Source organism: Austrofundulus limnaeus, unplaced genomic scaffold (assembly GCF_001266775.1).
Source record: "Austrofundulus limnaeus strain Quisiro unplaced genomic scaffold, Austrofundulus_limnaeus-1.0 Scaffold234, whole genome shotgun sequence".
NCBI lineage: Eukaryota > Metazoa > Chordata > Actinopteri > Cyprinodontiformes > Rivulidae > Austrofundulus > Austrofundulus limnaeus.
This window is the reverse complement of record NW_013952636.1, coordinates 467,048-487,822: the sequence shown is the minus strand read 5'-3', so window position 1 is coordinate 487,822 and position 20,775 is coordinate 467,048. Positions and strand designations below refer to the sequence as shown.

General features: G+C 38.8%; 1 protein-coding gene across 1 annotated transcript in view; it reads left to right on the top strand.

Annotated features, from left to right (window-relative positions):
* Positions 1-20,775, top strand: part of tns2a (tensin 2a) — a gene marked incomplete in the record, with an annotated part of 63,270 nt that overhangs the window by 26,267 nt on the left and 16,228 nt on the right. The window contains 8 exon segments of the mRNA XM_014019858.1: positions 11,542-11,580; positions 11,983-12,024; positions 14,388-14,437; positions 16,463-16,646; positions 16,739-16,789; positions 17,974-18,096; positions 18,735-18,799; positions 19,198-19,281. Coding sequence (XP_013875312.1) covers positions 11,542-11,580; positions 11,983-12,024; positions 14,388-14,437; positions 16,463-16,646; positions 16,739-16,789; positions 17,974-18,096; positions 18,735-18,799; positions 19,198-19,281 — 638 coding nt within the window.

Here is a 20,775-nt window from a genome sequence, read left to right as displayed (position 1 = left end):
GTGTGTGTGTGTGTGTGTGTGTGTGTGTGTGTGTGTGTGTGTGTGTGTGTGGGTGGGTGGCCAAGTAATTGAAGGAACAAGTTCTTGAGCAGTGTTGATGGGAGTTAAAACCATAAGCATGACAGAAACTTAGCCAAGTTGGGACTAAGCTGGGGCATTAGCTGGACTAATTGGGTTTTGGGTGGCTAATTGACCTTATCCTACACAAAACTGGCCATACCTCAGGAAATAATACAGCTATTGACCTAAAATTTGATGTGGGAGTAGCTGACATCACACTCGACCACGTGACATCTCATAATATTGCATGAGTTTGGGGGTAAGTTTTATTTTTAAAGGTTTTTACCAAAAAATAGCTCAATAGAACTCCATTTCTCAATATAATATGATTTTAGTCTGTTTTCACTCAATTTATTTTGAAATTGAGCTTCTACGTAGAGTAGATCATCCTTGTTTTGTTTTTTCCTGATATGCATATCTTTTGAATGCTTTTAATTGTTAAAATCACCTCTTTTTCTCCTCAGGATAATGAACAGAGGTAGTGAATAAAGATTTTGACCACAATGACGTTTTGTTTAAGTTGTGGTTTGCTGCAAACTGAGATGGACCCTAAAGCAGTTGTTGACAATACCCGTCTGAATACTTTCAGTTTATATGATAAACACTGTTTATGCTGAAGTGTGCCGCAAATATAGAAACGGGAGGAAACGTTGTGCGTTTGGGAGTTGTGTATGTGTGTGCCTACTTATCAACAGGATGAATGACGGCAAACCACAAAAGTGTAGACATGGAGGGAAGAAGTGAAGCTCTGTAATAAGACCCGGTATCGGTTGGCTCGCAGCGCATTTTTCCATTGTTGATGTGTCCCAGACTCATCACGGAGCAAGTCTTCCTGCTTTGTTTGTTTACCCACATTTATTTTTATCTGACTTCCAATTTCCAGCGCTTATTTGGCTCGAGAGGAAGTTGGAGATGGTTGGGTGGGAATGCCATGGTGTGGTTCGGTTTCAGCATGCACTTAAAAAACACTTTGTTCACCAACAACATGTGCACATTGAGATTTGTTTTCTATCTGCATTCTTTATGAGTATATGAACATGTGTGCAGTTAGCTTCATAAGAGGGAATTATATTCCACTTTGTTGTAAAAACTCCACCACAGGGACCCATTTATCTCCTGGAATAGCTTCCTACTTCCTCACAGCTGTTAGGGCAAAAGAAACAAGCCTGGGATCCCCGTTTTACCTTTTGGGGTTACAGTGCATTGTGGGAACAAGAGACAAAAACATGTTGATTTGAAAAAGAAGTCAAACCTCACAAACACATGATTAAACTCCACTACAGGTTTGACTTTAATCTCCAGGCGTGGTTTCTGATCAACACTGGCTTTAAGGCCTCCTTAAGTCAGCTTGAGTGATTTCTGGTTTTCTCCCGAATCCCATGTCCTGATTAAAAGATTTTAGACATGATGTGTGTATTTGAAGGAGTGTTACATCGCTAAGCCATCCAAATTTCAGAACTATCATAAAATAAGTCCTTAAGATTTGTGTCAAACTGTGGAACAACTTCGTTTTAAAGAGTTTACTTCAGGCCAGGTTGACAAAGACCTGTCTAGTTTGACCATTTTCTCCAGGTATTAACTTCTTAATCCAGTCACAGTTCATCAAGATATTAATTTTTTTATAACCTTTTATATGAAACTGAACTTCAAAAGATTCAATCTCTGTTTTTTAGTTTCTTATTGGTGCATAAACAAGGCTTTTCTAATGTTACTTTCACTATTTTAAGAGTGATTTAAAACCTTCTCAGACAAGTTTTAGCTTACATTCATTTTACATTTTATGTTTGTGGAATTTTGACAGAAAACTGGTGTAAAACAGATACACAATACAGCTCAAAGTGTCGACAAGCGTTAGCGTGACTGCCTTTAAGGCAGTAATGGAGTCCGTCTTTGACGTTCTCTGGTACAATAACCAGATCATCTGTTTCATAGGACCTGGGGTAACTGGTAAATATTCGGTTAAATGAATAAACACCAGAGTTTGTGACCTCCTTCACTTCCACTTATGTAGCTCTGCTACTTCTTTTCATCTTTAGCTGCTGTGACGTTTCAGTTTCATTTCACTTTAAGGCACTTTCATTGTTCCTGAGCTCTTTCCTTGATGATGGTGATGATGAAAGCACCAAAAGGTCATGGCCAGCATTGACTTTAACTGCTGATTCTTTGCAGCTTTCATCTGTTCTATCTGTTCTGTCCGTTTAGCCCCCCCCCCCCTTCCCCCACGGGGGGGCAGAGGGAATGGTGGTGGGGGCGTTAGGCTCAAGGCTGAACATCAAAAGAAATGCAGCATTAAAAGCAGCACTCGTATATTACCAGGAAGCACAAAACACATGGGTTGATGAGGACCGGGATTGGTTGGGGCTGTTAGATTTGCTCCCAGCTATTTTTATCTTGATCAAGTGCATCTTTGAGTCCTTGCTGTTCAAATGGTCTGATGTTGCAGGAAGGAGGTTGGATTTCCTGGGATTGCAGCCTTTGTCTATGGCTTCCCTGTGGTGTCAAACCCAAACCGCTCTGTTTTATTTCACCACTGGTGTGACTTTGTTTGGTATTTTCCTGTTCAACAAAGAGTGTTTACAAAAAAGGAAGAAAAAAACATACCCACATTACATAATATGACATTAGGTCTTGTAACTTAGCATTTTGAATGTGTCCAGACTAGTCAATGCTAAGACCTAGCCTACCTTGAAGGAACTCATATTGCCCACTGCTGTTCATGCCTCACTTTTAGATTAACAACATCTTATGTTGAGAAATGGCAGAGTTGGAGCCCTTTTGGTCAAAACTTGAAAACAATACACTTGAGATGTCACGCTCTAAAATTAATAAGCTGTAGATCTACCATCAAATAATTGTCTTTCGGCATGTTTCTTTAAACTTTGTCCAGTAGTTTCATGAAATGAACACAACTGCACAGACAAAAACATTATTGACCACATTTGCCTTTTGGTTGCAGGCGTTGAATATTGTATTTCTTTCATGCCTTAAAGTGAAGTAAAAACAGCCTCAGATTAACCTGATGAACAATAGTTAACACATAATCAGGTGGGTTTAAAATGATTCCACGCAGGAAAACATTAGCAATGGCCCTTTCACATTTTCAACAAGTTATGCTGACTTACGAAAATTTGTTTTGAATAAGTTACTGTGTCCATCTGTTTTATTCCGCTTATCCGGAGTCTTGTCTCAGGGGCAGCAGCCTAAGCAGAGAGACCCAGACCTCCCTCTCCCCAGCCACTTGGGCCAGCTCCTCTGGGGGAATCCCAAGGTGTTCCCAGGCCAGCCAAGAGACATAGTCCCTCCAGCGTGTCCTGGGTCTTCCTCTGGGCCTCCTCCCAGTGGGACGTGCCCAGAACACCTCACCAGGGAGGCGTCCAGGAGGCATCCTAACCAGATGAACCACCTCAACTGGCTCCTCTCGACGTGGAGGAGCAGCGGCTCTACTCTGAGTCCCTCCTGGATGACTGAGCATCTCACCCTATCTCAAAGGGAGAGCCCAGACACCCTGCAGAGGAAACTCATTTCAGCTGCTTGTATCCATGATCTCGTTCTTTTGTTCACTACCCAAAGCTCGTGACCATGGATGAGGGTAGGAACGTAGACCGACTAGTAAACGGAGAGCTTCGCCTTCTGGCTCATTTCTTGCTTCACCACGACAGATCGGTACAGCAAATGACTTAAAAAAAATACTGAAAGCCTCTTTTGGGCTTACTGTAAAGCTAACGAGTTGAACAAAATAAATAACCGAAATTACTCATATAGGTTTTATATTTGTTCAACTCGTTAGCATTACAGAAAGCCCATAACAGGCTTTCAGTAATTTTTAATGTCATTTTATCTTATACATAGACAGCCTCAGTGTTGAGAGGAAAAAAAATCATAGGTTGGAATAAATTGTCTGAATATATAGTGTGACCGACCCTTCAGAGAAGAAATCTTTGGAAGTACATTTCTTTTAAAGGAGTTTAAAGTCTGTGCTATGTGGTTTTTATTAAAGCATAGTTTTTATTATGAAATAACGACTTGGTGTGATTTGAGATTTCTCTTTATTTTAAAACCAAATAAGGAGATTAAATGCCCTTAAATGTTAAAAATGTAATAAATGACTGAACACGTTAAAAAGCAGTTGAGTCAAAACCATTTCTCACACAGAAACTGTTACATGTTTTGTGACAGCTAAAGGCTTGAGCCAGCATTTTCACATAAAGAGTAAGCACTGCTTGTGTGGCCAGAGGCAAACATTTTCTAATTCCCAGTAGAAATCAGACTTCCATGAGACCGCAAAAACAGATTTTTAAAAAAGCACTGCTGAATAACAGGAAAAAGGTTTTCAAGGTCATATTTTTGCAGGGATTTTGGACTTTATGATAAATTAAATTATAAGTTTTGAGAACACCAAACAAAGTAAGCAAAGGGTCATGTAGGTTGTGTTATAAATCTCCACCAAACATGAGCTATAAGACTGTGGAGTCACGCTATAAGCATCCAAACTATGAAATAATATTTACCCTGTGAAGATTTTCCCAAAAGGAATACGTCCAACCACAGGTATTTTCTGAGGTTGTATTTGCGTCTTGAAAACGTCCAGTCAAAATGACATCATTCTTTTTATCCATTTAAGCATCACTATTGGTTAATTTACCTGTTTTGGTAAAATTGTTAAGGCTGTAGGTTTTAGTTCTGCACTATGTAAAAGTTCTTGTGACTCAAAAGCAACTCAAGCATTTGTGCTGCAGTTGGGTTCAAGTTTTTTTTTAGAAGCTACAACAGTGAAGATTTCTCTGCACCACAGAGAGAAAACCACCAGAGTTTATGCAGACATATCTCAGCATTAACTGGTCAGGGAAAACTGAACCTCCCATGAGGTTTGGATGAGTTTGACCGCAAACTGAAGAACAGTCAGAGAACAACTACTGAGAACCTTTTACATAAGAAGTCCTCCAAAAAGTAAGATTCCTGATGAAAACCTTCAGAAGTAATTAGAAAATGAGGTTTTTCTTGTTATGAAAACAAAGGTTACAAGGTTTAACAAAAAGAAGAAGCTATACCTCCGTTTCTTCTCAGTGTATGATGATCTTAGTTTAACACTTTGACAGCGGACATCTGACATCAGACCATACTTATCGTATTTGTACATTTATTTTCAGTGATTTAGCACAGAAACGGCTGCACCGATCAACATGACAATTGGCAGGAATGTAGAAGTGTCCGACCTACACTGCACCAACTGACGGTTTGACAATAGACCCCATTTTTGAGGAGGGGGCTCATCTAAAAATGGGGGGTCTGGACATACAAAAATGCTTATAACTCAAAAGCTATTCAATATACAAGCTTCAGATTTCTTTTTCCTTTTTAGCTCTGATGAAGGGCTATCCATCAGGCCCATCAATGAACCCCCACCCTCCCAGACCCCATCCCCACTGGAAAAGGGGCTGCCTGGACATAAAAAAATGCTTTCAACTCAAAATCTATTCAACTTGGGAACTTCAGATATTTTTATTTATTTATTAATTTATTTGTTTAGCTCTGAAGAGCTATCTATCGGGTCCACCAATGAGCCCCCGTACCCCATCTGAAAAAGGGGTGTCTGGCCAAAAAAAATGCTTATAACTCAAAAACTATTCAGCAGAGGACTAGGGCTGGGCGATATGGCCCAACAACAAAAAAAAAATCTCTGATTTGGCAATCTCTGATCTCTGATCAGAGATTGAAAAAATCTCTGAAAAAATCTCTGAAAAAATCTCTGATTTTTTTCATCCCAAATTTGATTTTAATTGATTTTGTTTCCCTTTTAATGGAGTGCCTTTGTTTCAGGTGTTGAAACAAATTTGTTGTACTCATGCTTTTTGTAGCAAGAGCCTTCAAACAGATTTTGCAGTGAGGTGTTTGTTGCTCCAAGTCTGAGGTTGCAAACCCTAACCAGTTTCATATAACTGAAGAAACGGTGCCTTTTTTGGGGAAGTAGATCCTCTTTGCCAGCTGGCATATTGCCATGTCATGTACCAAGCATCTTGAGTGACAGGTGGGGGTGACCTCTGAACCACAGAAGCCCCCAAAAGTGCACTGGCGGGAAAAAAAATCCTGATTTTCCCAAAATTAAATCTTTATAAATAGTAAATTGGTATTAATCAATTAAATCGATTTATTGCCCAGCCCTACATAGGAGCTTCAGAATTTATTATTTTGTTGTTGTTTAGCCCTGATGAAAGGCTATCCATGGGCCCACCAATGAGCACCCCTGACCCCCTCTGGACCCCCACCCAAAACAATAAATCTGTCCAGGGTTCCTACAGGTCCTTGAAATCCTTCAAAGTTTGTGAATTTGAAAAAATTATTTTAAGGCCCTGGAAAGTTTGTGAAAACAGCCAAAAATTACACGTGTCCTTGAAAGTCCTTGAACGTTTTTTTGGGAATTGAAATTCTCTATTCACACGACTGATTTTCATCATCTTTTAAAAAATTAGATTATAAAATTAAATTTAAAAAAAAGTACATTGGATACCTCAGGATTACGGTAAACTGACCATTGTTTCTGACTCAACAACTTCTATGTTAAGTTTTTCATTGAATTTACATGATATTAAACCTGTTTATTGGTAACATTCTGCAGTAGGTAAATGCTGTTGCGCGTTGTTCTTTTAATTTGAGGAAATTGGTACTGGAAAGTCCTTGAAAGGTCCTTGAATTTGATGTTGATCAAGGTGTGGGAACCCTGTCTGTCCTGGTGAGTTCTTGTTATGATGCATTGATGCTTTGCATACGTGCGTGGGTCATATATGGTACCGCTATGCTGTATCTAGTTTTTTTTTTTTGTAAGAATTCACTCACAAGTGAATCGCTCTGAAGCGTGCTGCATCGGGGTCCCACCAACATTTTCCCTGACTTTTCTCACAGTAACAACATGCCAGAGCTGCTACCTCACTCGTTAGTTATCCACCTAAAGCACACAGCTCGAAAGCCTCGCTTTGAGAAGACGGGGCTCTGCGTTTTCCATTTGCTATGCTGCTTCTGGCTTTGATGGATCAAAGAGCGCGTTGGGGAGAGCCAGAAGAGTCTGGGCCACTGCAGCTAAACAAAACCCTGAGAGAGGAAGATGACTGAAGGCTGGCAATGAGAGGAGGATGAGGATGGGTGCGTGGAGATGGAGAGGGTCAAGAGGGTTTGGAGTTTCACCAGCTGGACCCACCTGAGGAAAAGCAGCACCGGCTGTAGAGGAAAGGTTTCAGTGAGGAGCAAAATGAGCAAAATGAAGGAATTTTATTGTTATTACGTATTTTTAAACAGAAACCTCTCTCGAATTACCACTGTGTTCAGACATGCAGCCAGGACTTGAATTCTGAGCAAGTTAGAACAAGCTAGGTTAGTCATGAACAGGGAGCAAGAAGTGAGAGGAAGGTCCGAGTCTGGAGAGGTGAAAGAACGGAAACACTGGAATGGACAGATGATGTGTGACGGAAGAAAGGCTGCGATTAGAAGGAATTTCCTCCTGTAGCGCAAGAAAACCCTGATGAAAACCAAGGATAAAACATTTAAATTAACACCAAATGGGACAGTGTACTTATGTTAACAGGAAAGTGAAAAAGGATGGGAGAGCAGAGCTGGATGAGAGGAAGGGTAAGGAAGACTAAGGGTGGGAGATACTAGATAAAAGATCAGATGAGGTAAGAGTCGTGGCAAAAGGGATAAAAGGAGATGAGGAGAAATGGGTGGAGGTCTGTTAGCAGGAAGTTTGTGCGTAAATGTTGGCTGGCGGGGATGGAATCTGGTGTGTTGTGGGGTGTTTTCTCTGGCTCAACAGCCACCCTTTACGGGCCCCTCGCCTGGGCACAGGGAGAGAGGGATGAAGGGGAAGGAAAGGAAAGAAATTGCAAATTGAGCGCTGAATGAGTCTTCTGAAATTTGTTAAAGACATCTAACAAGCAAAACGGAAGCTCAACTCAGCGAAATAGCCAGAATTAACAAAAGCATGGCTAAAACATAAACAGGAAATGAATAGTGTAAATGAAGTAAAGATGAAATTGGTGGGAAAAGGGAGGGGTTTGATTTCTAAACATCAGCTTGGATCAGTTTTCACCTCAAAAAAGAGAAATCAAGACGAGAGAAGCAAAAACATGAAGGATTGAAAAGTTGCACACCGCGCCCCCGGTCACGGAAAAGACTCGTTCCCTCTCAAAGTGACTCATGCAGGAACAACATTGTCATGTTTGTCATCTGATAGCTATCGTTTAGCGAAAAGCTTGTTTTTCCTGCATTTTTTTTTTCAAACACAACAGTTCTCAGTTTAGTTCCTTATCAGCTCCTCTGCTTTCCTGTTGATGTCTGAAATGACGTCAGAGCAGTGGCGAGCCACCGAGCCTCACGCTAAAGAAAGAAAGTCAGAAAAGCTCGACGCAGATTTGAGTGTGAGGAGGCGCACCTCCCAGGTTCAGGGTCTCTTCAACTTCCCCTCGGTGCACAATGAAACATAGACAAGCCCTTGTCCCTTTCCTGGATCCAAATAAACAGTCCAAAAAGAGTTTTGTTTTTTGGCAGGAACATGGCTGTGCATGAGTGTGTGGACATGTGTGGGTTACATAAGCATGATTGTGACCCACTCTCTATTAGAGCTTCTGGTTTGCTTCGGTTACAGTTCATCGGCCTTTGGGCCAGTACCAGACATGGACATGGGAATCGGACGGGCCGTTCTGTTTGTGTCTCACTGCTCCAGCTGTGCAGCTCCGTATTTGGCTTTGTGTTTGCTCATACTTAACGTTTTGTAAACAAGCGTTTGAACTCGTGTATATTTGGCACTTAACACGTCATTTAACAGTGTCGGCTGTTCTCCATTATTACGCAGTATTCTAGTTGACAAATTTACTGTTTCTTTGTTGTACACATCATTTAGTTACATTTCAGTGTCCCAACATTTTGGAACATATTGTGCATTCATTAGTTGGTCATTTAGTCAAGCAATTTGTTAAAATACTGGTTTCAGTCAAAACCTAGATGTTAATTTTTAGTTAGTTAAGTTTATTCATTTCTTTAAAAACAACAGCAAAAATACAAATCATAAATTAAATGAAAGGTAGCTGAAGATTAAAAAATCTTATTATATCTGCCCCTTTTTCTCAAATAAATAAATTCAATCCAAAATAATCTTCAGTTTACAAAAAAATAATAAAGCTTTAACTCCTTGAACAACCATTCATACATTTACATATTTCTCCAGCAAATTAACCTTTAGCATTCTCTTAAATATACACATTGATCTGGATCATTGAATTTATCAGAGTCAACAGATGGAAATGCTTTCTATGCAAAAGGTCAGTATAACATTTCGCTCAGAGGTCAGTATGCTACTTTTAGCCAACGCTCTATGAAGTCAGCTTTCAAAAGGTTTTGACCTTTTTTAAGGCTAAATATCTTAATTCCAAATCTTTCCGATAAGATTTATTTCTAAGGGATGGGAATTAAGCTGAGGTAATCTGTTATTGATGTACAACCAATGATTACTTTTATTTCCTCCTTATTCTTTTATTTTGGTGCCATTTCTTGGTGGATTTAGCTTTAAACACTCTTGGAAACGATATAGAAATAACAGTTGAATCAATGATCGCAAGCTGCTCCGTCCCTGAAGACCGTGAAGCAACATTAGTCACATTTTTTTGTTTTAAAAGCCCCGGAGGAGCGTTTTCTGGCTCTGGCTTGAAGACTCATTTTATAAGCAATAAAACTGCAGAGCTCAAATTTCAGCAGCTGGTCTGAAATCTTTGATTCTGACTTAATGGATTTAGAGGATTAATGTGAAGATGTTCAAACAAATGGCTTGTAAATTATTTTGACAGTGAAATAAATAAATAATATCAGAAGGTGATGCTCTATTTCCAACATTGCAGGATAAGTAAGTAATTAAATTTTCATAGATACACATCACATACTGCTTCACATGAAGCAAAACTAAAATAAATGCAATATAAGCATAAAAGCATACAATAAAATAAGTTAATATGACTAATAAAACATGTAATACTTTTAGCTAAAAGCTTGTCAGAACAACACTTTGTTAATGTTAAGCTGTTAGGGGCTCTTGCTTGAAAAGACAGGTTTCTTCAAGTCTTAAAGCTGGTTTTGGGAACCTTCAGGAGATTTGGGCCTGAAGACCAAAGATTGCAGCCAGAAGAATAAAGAGTCAACATTTCTGTAACATATTGAAGAGTCTGTCCATTAAGAGCTCTAAAAATCAAGACTAAATTCAATTCCCAAGTTGACAATAACCAATGTAAAGAGGATAAAACTGGTGTAATGTGTGCCCTTCTGTTAGTACCAGTTTGTTTATTTACCATTATTTAACCAGGCAAGTTAAATAATCAACGGGACTTCAATGGCAAGAACCAATGAGATCTCAGATCTCTTTTTCAATGGAGGCCTTGGCCTGAAGGCAACCTATTGCACATGTTTTTAGATGTCGGGGAAATCGAATTACCTGGAGAAAACCCACACAAGCAGGAGGAGAACATGCAAACTCCACACAGAAAGACCCCAGGTCCGAACCCAGGACTTTCTTGCTGTGAGGCATCGGTGCTAACCACTGAGCCGTCGTGCTGCCAGTTAAAAGCCTTGGTGCAGCGTTCTATAACAGCTGCAAACGAGCGGCTGCAGATTTGTTAAAACGTATAAAAAGAGTTACAAATGTCTAAACGAGAAGAGATAAAAGATGATCTGTGATTTCTCAAAGTCGTATCATCAATCAAACTGCTGTTAGGATCGGTTCTACATATAATATTAGAATAAAACATCTGAAATTCTGTTTGTTTTTTGGTGTGCCAACCCAAGACTAACACCAGACGCCCCCCCGGTCATCACTCTGGGTGCAAACATTATGGTGTTCTAAACACTAAACATAACATGCTAAGTATTTGAGATCTGTGCTGGTAATGTGATTCACAACTAAAAGTATTTAGTATAAAGTTATTTTTGAATTCTCTGTCTCAAAGCATCAATGTTGCATGTTGAAATTTTGGCTATTATTTTCTTTTTATTGGTCTGGAGGGATGTCATCTGGAATTGTAGCTCTATTAGGATAAACTCCAAACCGTTATTTGAAGGGATTTCCCAGCGCTCTGGCAGCCGGCAGGGAAAAGTGATCAGTTTCAAAGGAAATTAAAAGGATTATTTCAAAGATATACCTGTTGTTCATTAGCGAGATGCGTAACATAGTTTAGCTCATTGAAGCTAACCATATCACTCTTATGTCTCATTGCAAGATACCCAAAGAAAACTAATTTAAAATAATCTAATAAAACTTAAAACTATTTATAATTTTATAATTTTCTTGTCCTTATATTGTTTCTTTGAACACTTGTTAATAATTTCCCAGCTCTGACAGGTCACTGTCTTGAAGCAAATGTAGTTTATTTTATTGTTTGTTGGTTTTGTGTGCAATCAAGTTGTGTTTTTAACATGTGGCTGTTTTTCTTTTTTTTTTTGTGTAAATTCCAGCTGACCTCTGCGTGCATCCCAGCTCCCTCGAATGATCTGGTAAGTCTTCTTCATTTACTTATTTCGTTTCCTCAAGAGTTTACAAGACAAGTTTTCCCACCACGGCTATCCACAGTTTGAAAGTATGATTCCCCCAAAACCACTGTACGGTTTCCTGAAAGCTAAATTCCTTCTGGGAAGCCAAACCTCTCCGATCGGTCGGAGCTCATTGGTTCATTTCTGGAGCAAAATTTGAGCGGAGAAGAAGAAAAAATGGACACTGCTCTAGGAAGTAGTTGTGTTTACCCATTAGGGGAGTCTTGTTTGTTTAATTAACTCTCCTTTCCTTCCTCTATTCCCTTTTCTAAACTCCTCTCTTTTCTCCTCCCTCCCCTCACCCTGCTTCCTGTCACTCCTCTTCTCTCTTCTTTCTTTTTATCATTGCCATTTTTTTTCTTCCAGCAACGCAGAGGGACAGCTCCTTCTCAACACAATCAACACATGGTGAGCACACTTCTTCCCCTGTTTTCCCTCAGTACCCTCCCCTTTTCTCCTCGTGTCCTCAGTGTCACACGTTCTGTCAGAAATGTTCAAATCTTCAAGGGGAGAGGGGGAAAAACGGATTTCATAGCTCTGATATTAATTTAAAACAGAGTCAATGAAAACAAGAGCAATGAGATCCAGTGACGCAGCAGCAGTAGTAGTGTTCTTTACCTGCAATAAATTAGTAAGGTTGGAGTTTGGGCGACGATTTCAAAGTTAATGTTTGGAATTAATGGTATAAAAAAAAGAGTGTGCAGATAAGACGACTACACAGCACCTCAGATTTGTCTTTTTCTACAATTTCTGTGCTATTTCACAAATTCATGTAGCAAAACGTTCAGCTCCTCCAGGACATTCCGGCTGACTTTTGGCATTTTAGCTATTTATACTATTTATACTAAAAATTTGCTATTTCACTGTTTCAGCCACATTTTTCCCATTTTAAAATGAATGGAGCCACTTTCAGTATCCTTAAAACCCTTCAAAACCTTTATAAATCTTCATTGCACACATTTTGTTCTGGTTCAGCTCATTTTAGCTTCCTTGTGCTATATTTACTTTGTTTTGTTAATTTTAGCATTTTCTGCTCTTTCTTTTTAAAATTTGGCTCCTTTCTGCTATTCTTCTGCTAGAAGAATAGTACTGTACTTTTTTGGGCTTTCAGCTTCTCTTTGGTAACTTGAGCTCTTGTTTCCTTCAGTTGCTTTCTGCTTATTATTTCAGCTGTTTGCTGTAGTTTTAGCTACTGTTCAACTGTTATTAGTTCAAATACTTTTTAAGCTAAATTTACATTTTAGCTACTTTCTGCTAAGTTCTGCAAACAGGAGCTCCTTCTTCTTTATGCTAAATTCAGCGTTTTTAGCTACATTTTAGCTGTCAATGCACATTTCGGTTGTTTCAGCTATTTTACAGCAAATCACAACTTTTATGTACTTTCATTCTTTTTTCTGCTAATTTAGCTTTTTTACACCACGTTCACATCTATAAGCTAATTTTAACTTTTCTGCAACCTTTAGCTTTTTTATGCTAATTTTAGCTTCTTCCTTTTATTTTAACTATTCAGCTAATTTATGCATTTTTTTGCTTCTTTCTGCTAATTTGAGCTTTTTATGCTCCTTTCAGTTTTCTGCTTATTTCAGCTGTTTGCTGTAGTTTTTGCTACGGTTCAGATGTTATTAACTAAAAATAGTTTTATGGTGCGTTCACACCAAACGCGATTTCAGCATCAGGAGCATCAGGTTTACATACAAAGTCTATGGTGGACGCGCTTCAAGCAGCATCAGGAAGTGCTGCTTGAAGCGCGATTAGAGCAGCGCGATTTGAATGATTTGAACGATCTGAGTGTTCGACGCGCTGAGGCGCAAATAGCTGAAGTTAGAAAATCTGAACTTTTGCAGCTCGACGCGCCGCGTCAACCAATCAGAGAGACTCCACTGTGTGACGTAGAGACATATTTCCTGACGGGACAGTTTACTGAATGATGTCCACTAACCTGAAACAGATGGAGAGGAGCTCTTTAGCTGAAATCGAGTGCCTGCAGTCGGTGTTCTGACAGGAGATATCCTCACCAATGCGTGGTAGCAGCTCATCAGGCTGGACTCGGGACAAAAATAGTCCTGAAAGCGAGCTGTGAGCCTCTCCCGCAGCTCCTGGGTGATGAAACTCAGAATGTCTCTGAATTATCTGGTGAATTAATTATGAATTAATTATCTGATGAACGTGACATGCTCTTGCTCTCTGTAAATAAAGCAAAGCCACTTCCTCGTCCGACATTAAACAGAGCCCGACAGAGGAGGGAGGGGCGGGGAGGCTCTTCCCGTGCAGCGCTTCAAGAGCTGACCTGCGTCTGACCTCAAAGTGCACGAGCGACCAACTTCAGCGTTGGCTGCCATTTTGAAGCTGAAATCGTGTTCGGTGTGAACGCAGCATAACAGCTAAATTCACATTTTAGCTTCTTTCTGCTAAGTTTTACAAACTGGAGTTCCTTCTTCTTTATGCTGAATTCAGCATTTTCAGCTACATTTTAGCTGTTTTGATGCGCATTTCAGCTATTTTACAACAAATTACAACTTTTTTGTACTTTCATTATTTTTTCTGCTAATTTTGCTTTTTTTTACACCACGTTCACCATCTGTAAGCTAATTTTGACTTTTCGGCTACCTTTAGCTTATTATGCTAATTTAGCTTTTTTATTTTATTTTAAACTAATTTATTCTTTTGTGTTTCTTTCATGTTTCAAATGAACCTTTCAGCAAGAAGCAGTCGTAAAAACATTTTCGTAGGATATGCATTTTCTCTAGTTTTTTTTCTTTTGTTTTCCATAGGGATCTACTAAGTCCCTAAACTACACCAAACAGAGGAACACCCTACCAAGGTACAGTATGTAGCAAACACATCTAATACGTATTGCCTGGGGGGCGGGGTTATATTTAACTCTCCACTGCTGTCAGCTCTAATCTGTGTCTTTTACATTCATTCCTCAGACTAACGACCTCTTTATTCTCACTGGAATCTTTAATGTCACAAGTGTGATTTAGTACACAAAAGTGATCTGACCTAAACGTTACACAGACTATCCAGTTTCTCATTCTTCCCTCGTTTGTTTCTGTCCGTCAGACTTTGTGCGAGATTTCACGTCACGCTACGAGGAGAGATCTGTAGCTGCGTTTGAAAGTTTGTTAGAGGTTGACTTGAACTGTAATCAGATTCTCACGAATGTCCTAGAAGTAGAAATGGAGAACCCAATTTAACAACTGAAACAAAAGCTAATATTTTTTTGTTATTTTTAATCAGGTAAATTAATAAATGATTATTAAGACTTACTTTTAAAGTAAAATCAAAGTCTGTATCACACTGGGCGGACTGTTGGAGCCTAGTTGGAAACACAAAATCAGGAGAAAAATGCACAGTTCTTTTGAAATTAACAAAACAGGAGTCAGAGCACAGTAGTTGTCCCAATTACACAATTTTGTAAACTTTTGCAACCGATTGGATTTGTCTCTTTTAAAATGCAGCTAACAATTATTTTAGTAATCGATTAATCTATCAATTATTCTGACGATTAATCGAGTAATCGGATATAAAAAATTGTGATGTTCTGCAGTAATTAAGCTTATTTTATGAGAAATACAATTATTTAATATTGTGAAGGGGTAATATATACCTGCTGATGACCCTGCTGCAATCAAAGTAAAATTACAATACCAGTTGTATTAATTCATGCATTTTAAACTCCAGTTACTTGTATTTATGTGTTAGGTTTGAGGAGGCATTAATTAAAAGCACTCTGACATTGAATCATTTTTAAACATCACAGAAAAATCTAAATGCTGTAAATTTATTGTTATGGATTGGAAAACTGAATGTCTTTTTATTTTTTAGTTAGAAACTTAATAAGTAAAATGGGTAATATAAACATTTGGCTGTTGCAGTTGAGTTTTGTAGAGTTCTCTCGTTAATTGTAACAAAAAATTCATAATTTTAAAGAATTTTATTAGGTTGGTGCAGAGTTCCCATTTAGGCAATAAAAGATTTAATCTTGACTGCTTAGCTATAAACAAATATGACAGAAGTAATGAAGGAAATTATAAAAAAACAGCAGCAAATAATTAAAGAAATCCAACTATTTTCTATAAATACTTTGAAACTTGAAATATTCACTCCAAGTATCTCATTTAAATTAAGATAAAAGCATATCAACAAATAAAAGTATTTCAGCTCAAGCTGTCAATCTGTTGTTGTGCTTTTATTTTTATCTGACAAACTTACAGTAAATATTGTTTTTAATCACACAACTTATGTACACACAGTTTAATAAAACCCTGCCAGGTCACCATGAGTAGTCAGCACAAATAACATTAGCTTAAATATACCTCCTCCTTGTACATCTGTAACGTGACAGATTATCACAGATTAAAGGAACGTAAACAAATCCCTGTTAACTCTGGAAGCGTTCGGTACATACAGCAGCCATTTTTGTTCCGGTGCAGAAACATCGAGGACGTGAAGCACATTGTTGTCTTTTCTGTTTAGTTATAAATGTTTCCATGCATTTTATAGTTTATTATCTGAGCACTTTGCTTTGGCACTCTTCGTCTTCTTCTAAAGCTAAATATAGCGCTTAGCAAACATACACTCATCGACAGTGTAACTGTTAGCGGAAGCGCTAACGTCGTAGCATTGTGTAACAAAAATAACATTCCGGGTGGACGAAAGTGTGCTGATTATATATTTTATAAACATATTTTTTTACGAGGATTTTTTTGTAATCTAATTACTCAAATTATTCGAGGAATCGTTTCAGCCCTAGTCTCTTTCTGTTGAAATAAAAGTACAAGAGGTGTCTCAAACAGAGCATCGGCATAGTCCACACTTCCTGTCTGTCCTCTCGTTTCACCAGGAGCTTCAGCGTGGACCGCGTGATGGAACGTGTGATGGAGCGCCACTACGACTTCGACCTGACCTACATCACAGAGAGGATCATCTCTGTCTTCTTCCCTCCAAAACTGGAGGAGCAAAGATACCGGCTCAACCTGAAGGAGGTGGCTGCCATGCTCAAATCCAAACATCAGGACAAGTTTCTGGTGAGGGAGCRGCAAGCAGACGCCCGGATCTCAGCAGACTTTTGGAAAACGATGCAGTTTGCTGTTAAAGTGGTTTTTATTTCCTGTTTCAGCTGCTGAATCTCTCAGAGCGACGCCATGATATCACCCGGTTAAACCCAAAGGTAGGACTTTTCCCTCACTTGGAGACAACCATAGAYTTAAATAATAACCCTAGACTGAGCCCCACCCATCCCGTCCACTGTTAGCGTCTGTGACAACATGGAGGAGCAGAAACAGTGACTAAACAGAGCAACAACTAATTGATAAACGGCAAACTGAACCGGATCTGTTTCACAGGTTATCTGTCATGTTTTTACAATAAATTAATAACTATGTTAATTTCATTCAACAATCGTAAAACAGCAGATTTATACCAGAAAAATATATAATTTATAAGTAACAATGATCTAAACCAGACCTGAAGTCAGCCTGTAACTTAGACTTTAGCTAGTTGAAAAGTGATGACTTCAGCTAGTAATAAAGTATATTTATTATTTCTTCTTACTGTCATAAAAAATAATAATATTTATATTTACCAGTCAACAGTTAGAAAATATTCTCTGGTTATAGGATGAAACTTGTCTCTATTAGCTAACATCTTAACAAGTCAGGTTCCTCTAACAGGAACCTAAAAATACTCACATTTATAACATTATTTTACACTCTGTAGGTCTAAATATTAATCAGACATTTATAATATTATTTTACACTCTGTAGGTCTAAATATTAATCAGAGGAAAAAGTAATATTTAATAGTTTGTGTTAAATTGTAACATGATTCAACAGAGCTAAACTCTGTATTTATGCTCCACAAGCTAATATCTGCTAACCAGTTTAATAAATAACAGTGATTACATGGACTTTATCAGATTATTTTAATTTTAAACTGTTACATTATGTTCTGCTCAGATCACATTGAGCTAAATAAGATCAAATCTGCTGACTTGTTGTAAAATGAGACGTTTTCCTGTTTATCTTCTGTTAATAAATCCATAACACAAACAGCTTTTCTGGCATTACATTAGATAGATTAGATAAACTAAAATATTAATAATAATTGGATTAATATTATTATTAATAGTTTTAATGATTTCTACATCATCAGTCCTTTTTTTTCTGCTCTGTCACCAACATGTACAGTAATGGGAAATCCAGCCGTTTAGCTTTACCCCTTAGCTTCTGCTGCCGATCACACGCTCACCTGGTTTCTGAGCACTGCAGCTGTTCTGTACACCTCCAKGACACAACGGATCATAATCCTCAGTTTATCCTCAGATCGTACTCTTTTGTCGTGTCTCCGTAACAGGTTCATGACTTYGGCTGGCCCGACCTCCACGCCCCGCCGCTGGATAAGATCTGCGCCATATGCAAGGCCATGGAGACCTGGCTGACCTCTGACCCCCAGCACGTGGTGGTCCTACACTGCAAGGTCAGAGTTCGGGAGGCCGCTGAGCCTTTTAAGGTGGACTTCCTGTGTTTTCCCAGGCTCCTCAGCACACAGATGTAGATCGATGTTTAAGGGACGGACGGTTTYGTCAAAGCTGGAATTACTGATGCCCATTGTTGTTGTTTTTGTTTCAGAAAAGTAGTTGTTGGGTATGAWTGAGCYCCTASAATTAKTATTTCCCTTGGTCTGAAGAAGTGAAATGTTAAAACCAGGCTACCTTTTCGGGTTCGCCGACTCTCCAGAACATTCCAGCTGCAGGAAAGAACTATTTGTCAGCCGCAGATCAGTTGTTGTCACTGAGGAGAAGTCCTCCGCTGGGAGAGGCGCGCTGCAAAACAAGCTTTAATTTGTGCTCATTGTGTTCGAGGGGCCTTCCTACTGCTATCTGGAGGGGTCRCTCGTGGAATTCGGTCCTGGAATGTCTCTGGAATGTGTCAGGAAGTGGGGAGCAAAGCACCGCAGGGAGCTTTTTAATTTGAAGCATTTCCCCCTCTGGTTCTGTTGTTTTCKGTCTCACCTTTTCTCCGTTTGTGTCTCTCGTTGTCGTTCGAACTGTCGCATCTGAAAAGCTGCGTAAACCGGCCGAACGATGACCTTTTGCTTCCCWCTCCTTCCTACAGGGCAATAAAGGGAAAACTGGCGTGATCGTCGCAGCCTACATGCACTACAGCAAGATCTCTGCAGGGTGAGTGTGTGTGTGTGTCGGAGAAATCCAAAGCCACAATTAAATTTCTGCTTTCTTCCAATGTCCACACGTTGATTGCATTAAATGTTGCTGAGGTAAAACCCAGGAACATAATCAAATTCAACTATTCAGCCGTCMRGTTATATTAAATTTATCAGCCATATATCAGTTGGCTTATTTAAAGAGGYAAATTATTTTTATGCAGACTCAGTTGACGGTTTTGTTTGATGAATTAAGCCTGCTGGATTCTGCACAGGAACAGTGGAAACTGCTTTATCCTGTGGCCTGGGCCAGCTGTATCCTTTCCATGTACTTCTGGAGTCTGATGCACGTCCCATGATGGAAAAATGGTTGACTGGAAGCTCAAAGTGTGTGTGTTTGTGTGTATCTGTGTGCAGGGCAGACCAGGCTCTCAGTACTCTCGCCATGAGGAAGTTCTGTGAAGATAAGGTGTCCTCCTCCCTCCAGCCGTCACAAAACAGGTAGAGGCCACGGGATGATCTGATGGGAAATGAGGAGTTGGGGGGATCATACATCATAGATGACCTTATTTAATACATCCTATTTACAGGACAAGGAAAAGGAAACAGTTCCTAACATTAATCWCTTCAACTCTACAACTGCTGCATTTATCTTTAGGCTCATGCTGTCACTGAGGCCTTTTTGACCCAAACAACAATCAGAGGCCAGGCTTTATGATTTAGAGAGCTGAAATTAAATTACACATCTCAATTCCAATGRAGTTGTGTAAAACGATGAGCTCCTGCCCAAAAAAGCTGGCGGCGTTTCTGGGTCTTGATATACATCTTTCACTTTGCATGGTAGAGTTTTAACTTGCACCGTGTTCACTGACAGTTTTCTGTAATCTTCCTGAGTCCATGTGGTAATATCCCTTACAGAATGATGTGGGTTTTTTTTTTTAATGCAATTCCGCCTAAAGGATCGAAGGTCACGGGCATTTGTTGTTGGTTTTCAGACTTGCAGYTTACTTGCAGATAGGGGTGTCCCAATCCAATATAAATATCTGTTATCGGTAGAAAAATGAGTATCGGATTATATCAGCATGTAAAATCTCTGATATTAACATTCAGATACAAGCAGTCCACCCGTAGTACGCTCAGGATTTCTATCCAGGATAAACAGCTTAAGTGAGCTTGTATTATTTTAAACTTTAAAGTACATTTTGTTTTTATTGGATTTATTGAGGTAATTCATCACTGTCTTCTATTTTATTATTTATTWGTTGTATTTATTTGTACTGTATTCTTATGTTTAAGTTATAAAGTTATGTAACCCATTGGTTAATGGGACCAGTCTTTCTCGTACCGACTGTTGTTGACTATTGTTTACTGTTTGACTTGATCAAGACTTTTTAAGATTCCACGATACAAAAAAGTAATAAAAATATACGATTCGTTCTATCACATCGGGTCGAAATCGGTATCGGCCAAAACCTTTTTTTTTTTCTCAGCTGTTCATTGGGATGTAAATGGTAGTTTTTTGTTGATGTATATTTTGTCATATTTATGTAAGTATTTAGATATAATACAGATTTTTTTTTAATTGGGGGCAGATGTGATTCTTCTTTCTGCTACTTTTCATTTAATGATATTATGCTTTTTTTGCTTGTTTTTTAATATTGTTTGTTTTTTGTTGTTTAAATGAAATAAAAAAAAAACTCAAGGCTGAAATATCTGGTATCAGAAGTGGAAAAGCTGTATGGGGACACCCCTACTTGCAAAGATTTGCCCAAATTCTCTGAATATTTCGATAATAGTATGAACTGTGGATGATGAATTACATAAATCCTTTGCAGTTGTATACTGAGAAACGTTCTTAAACTGTCGGGACTATTTGCTGACACAGCTGTGAACCTCGCCCCATCCTTGCTTTTGAATGACTGAGCCTTTCGGGGATGCTCATTTTATACCCAATCATGACAATCACCTGTTACCCATAAATTTTTTCACCTGTGG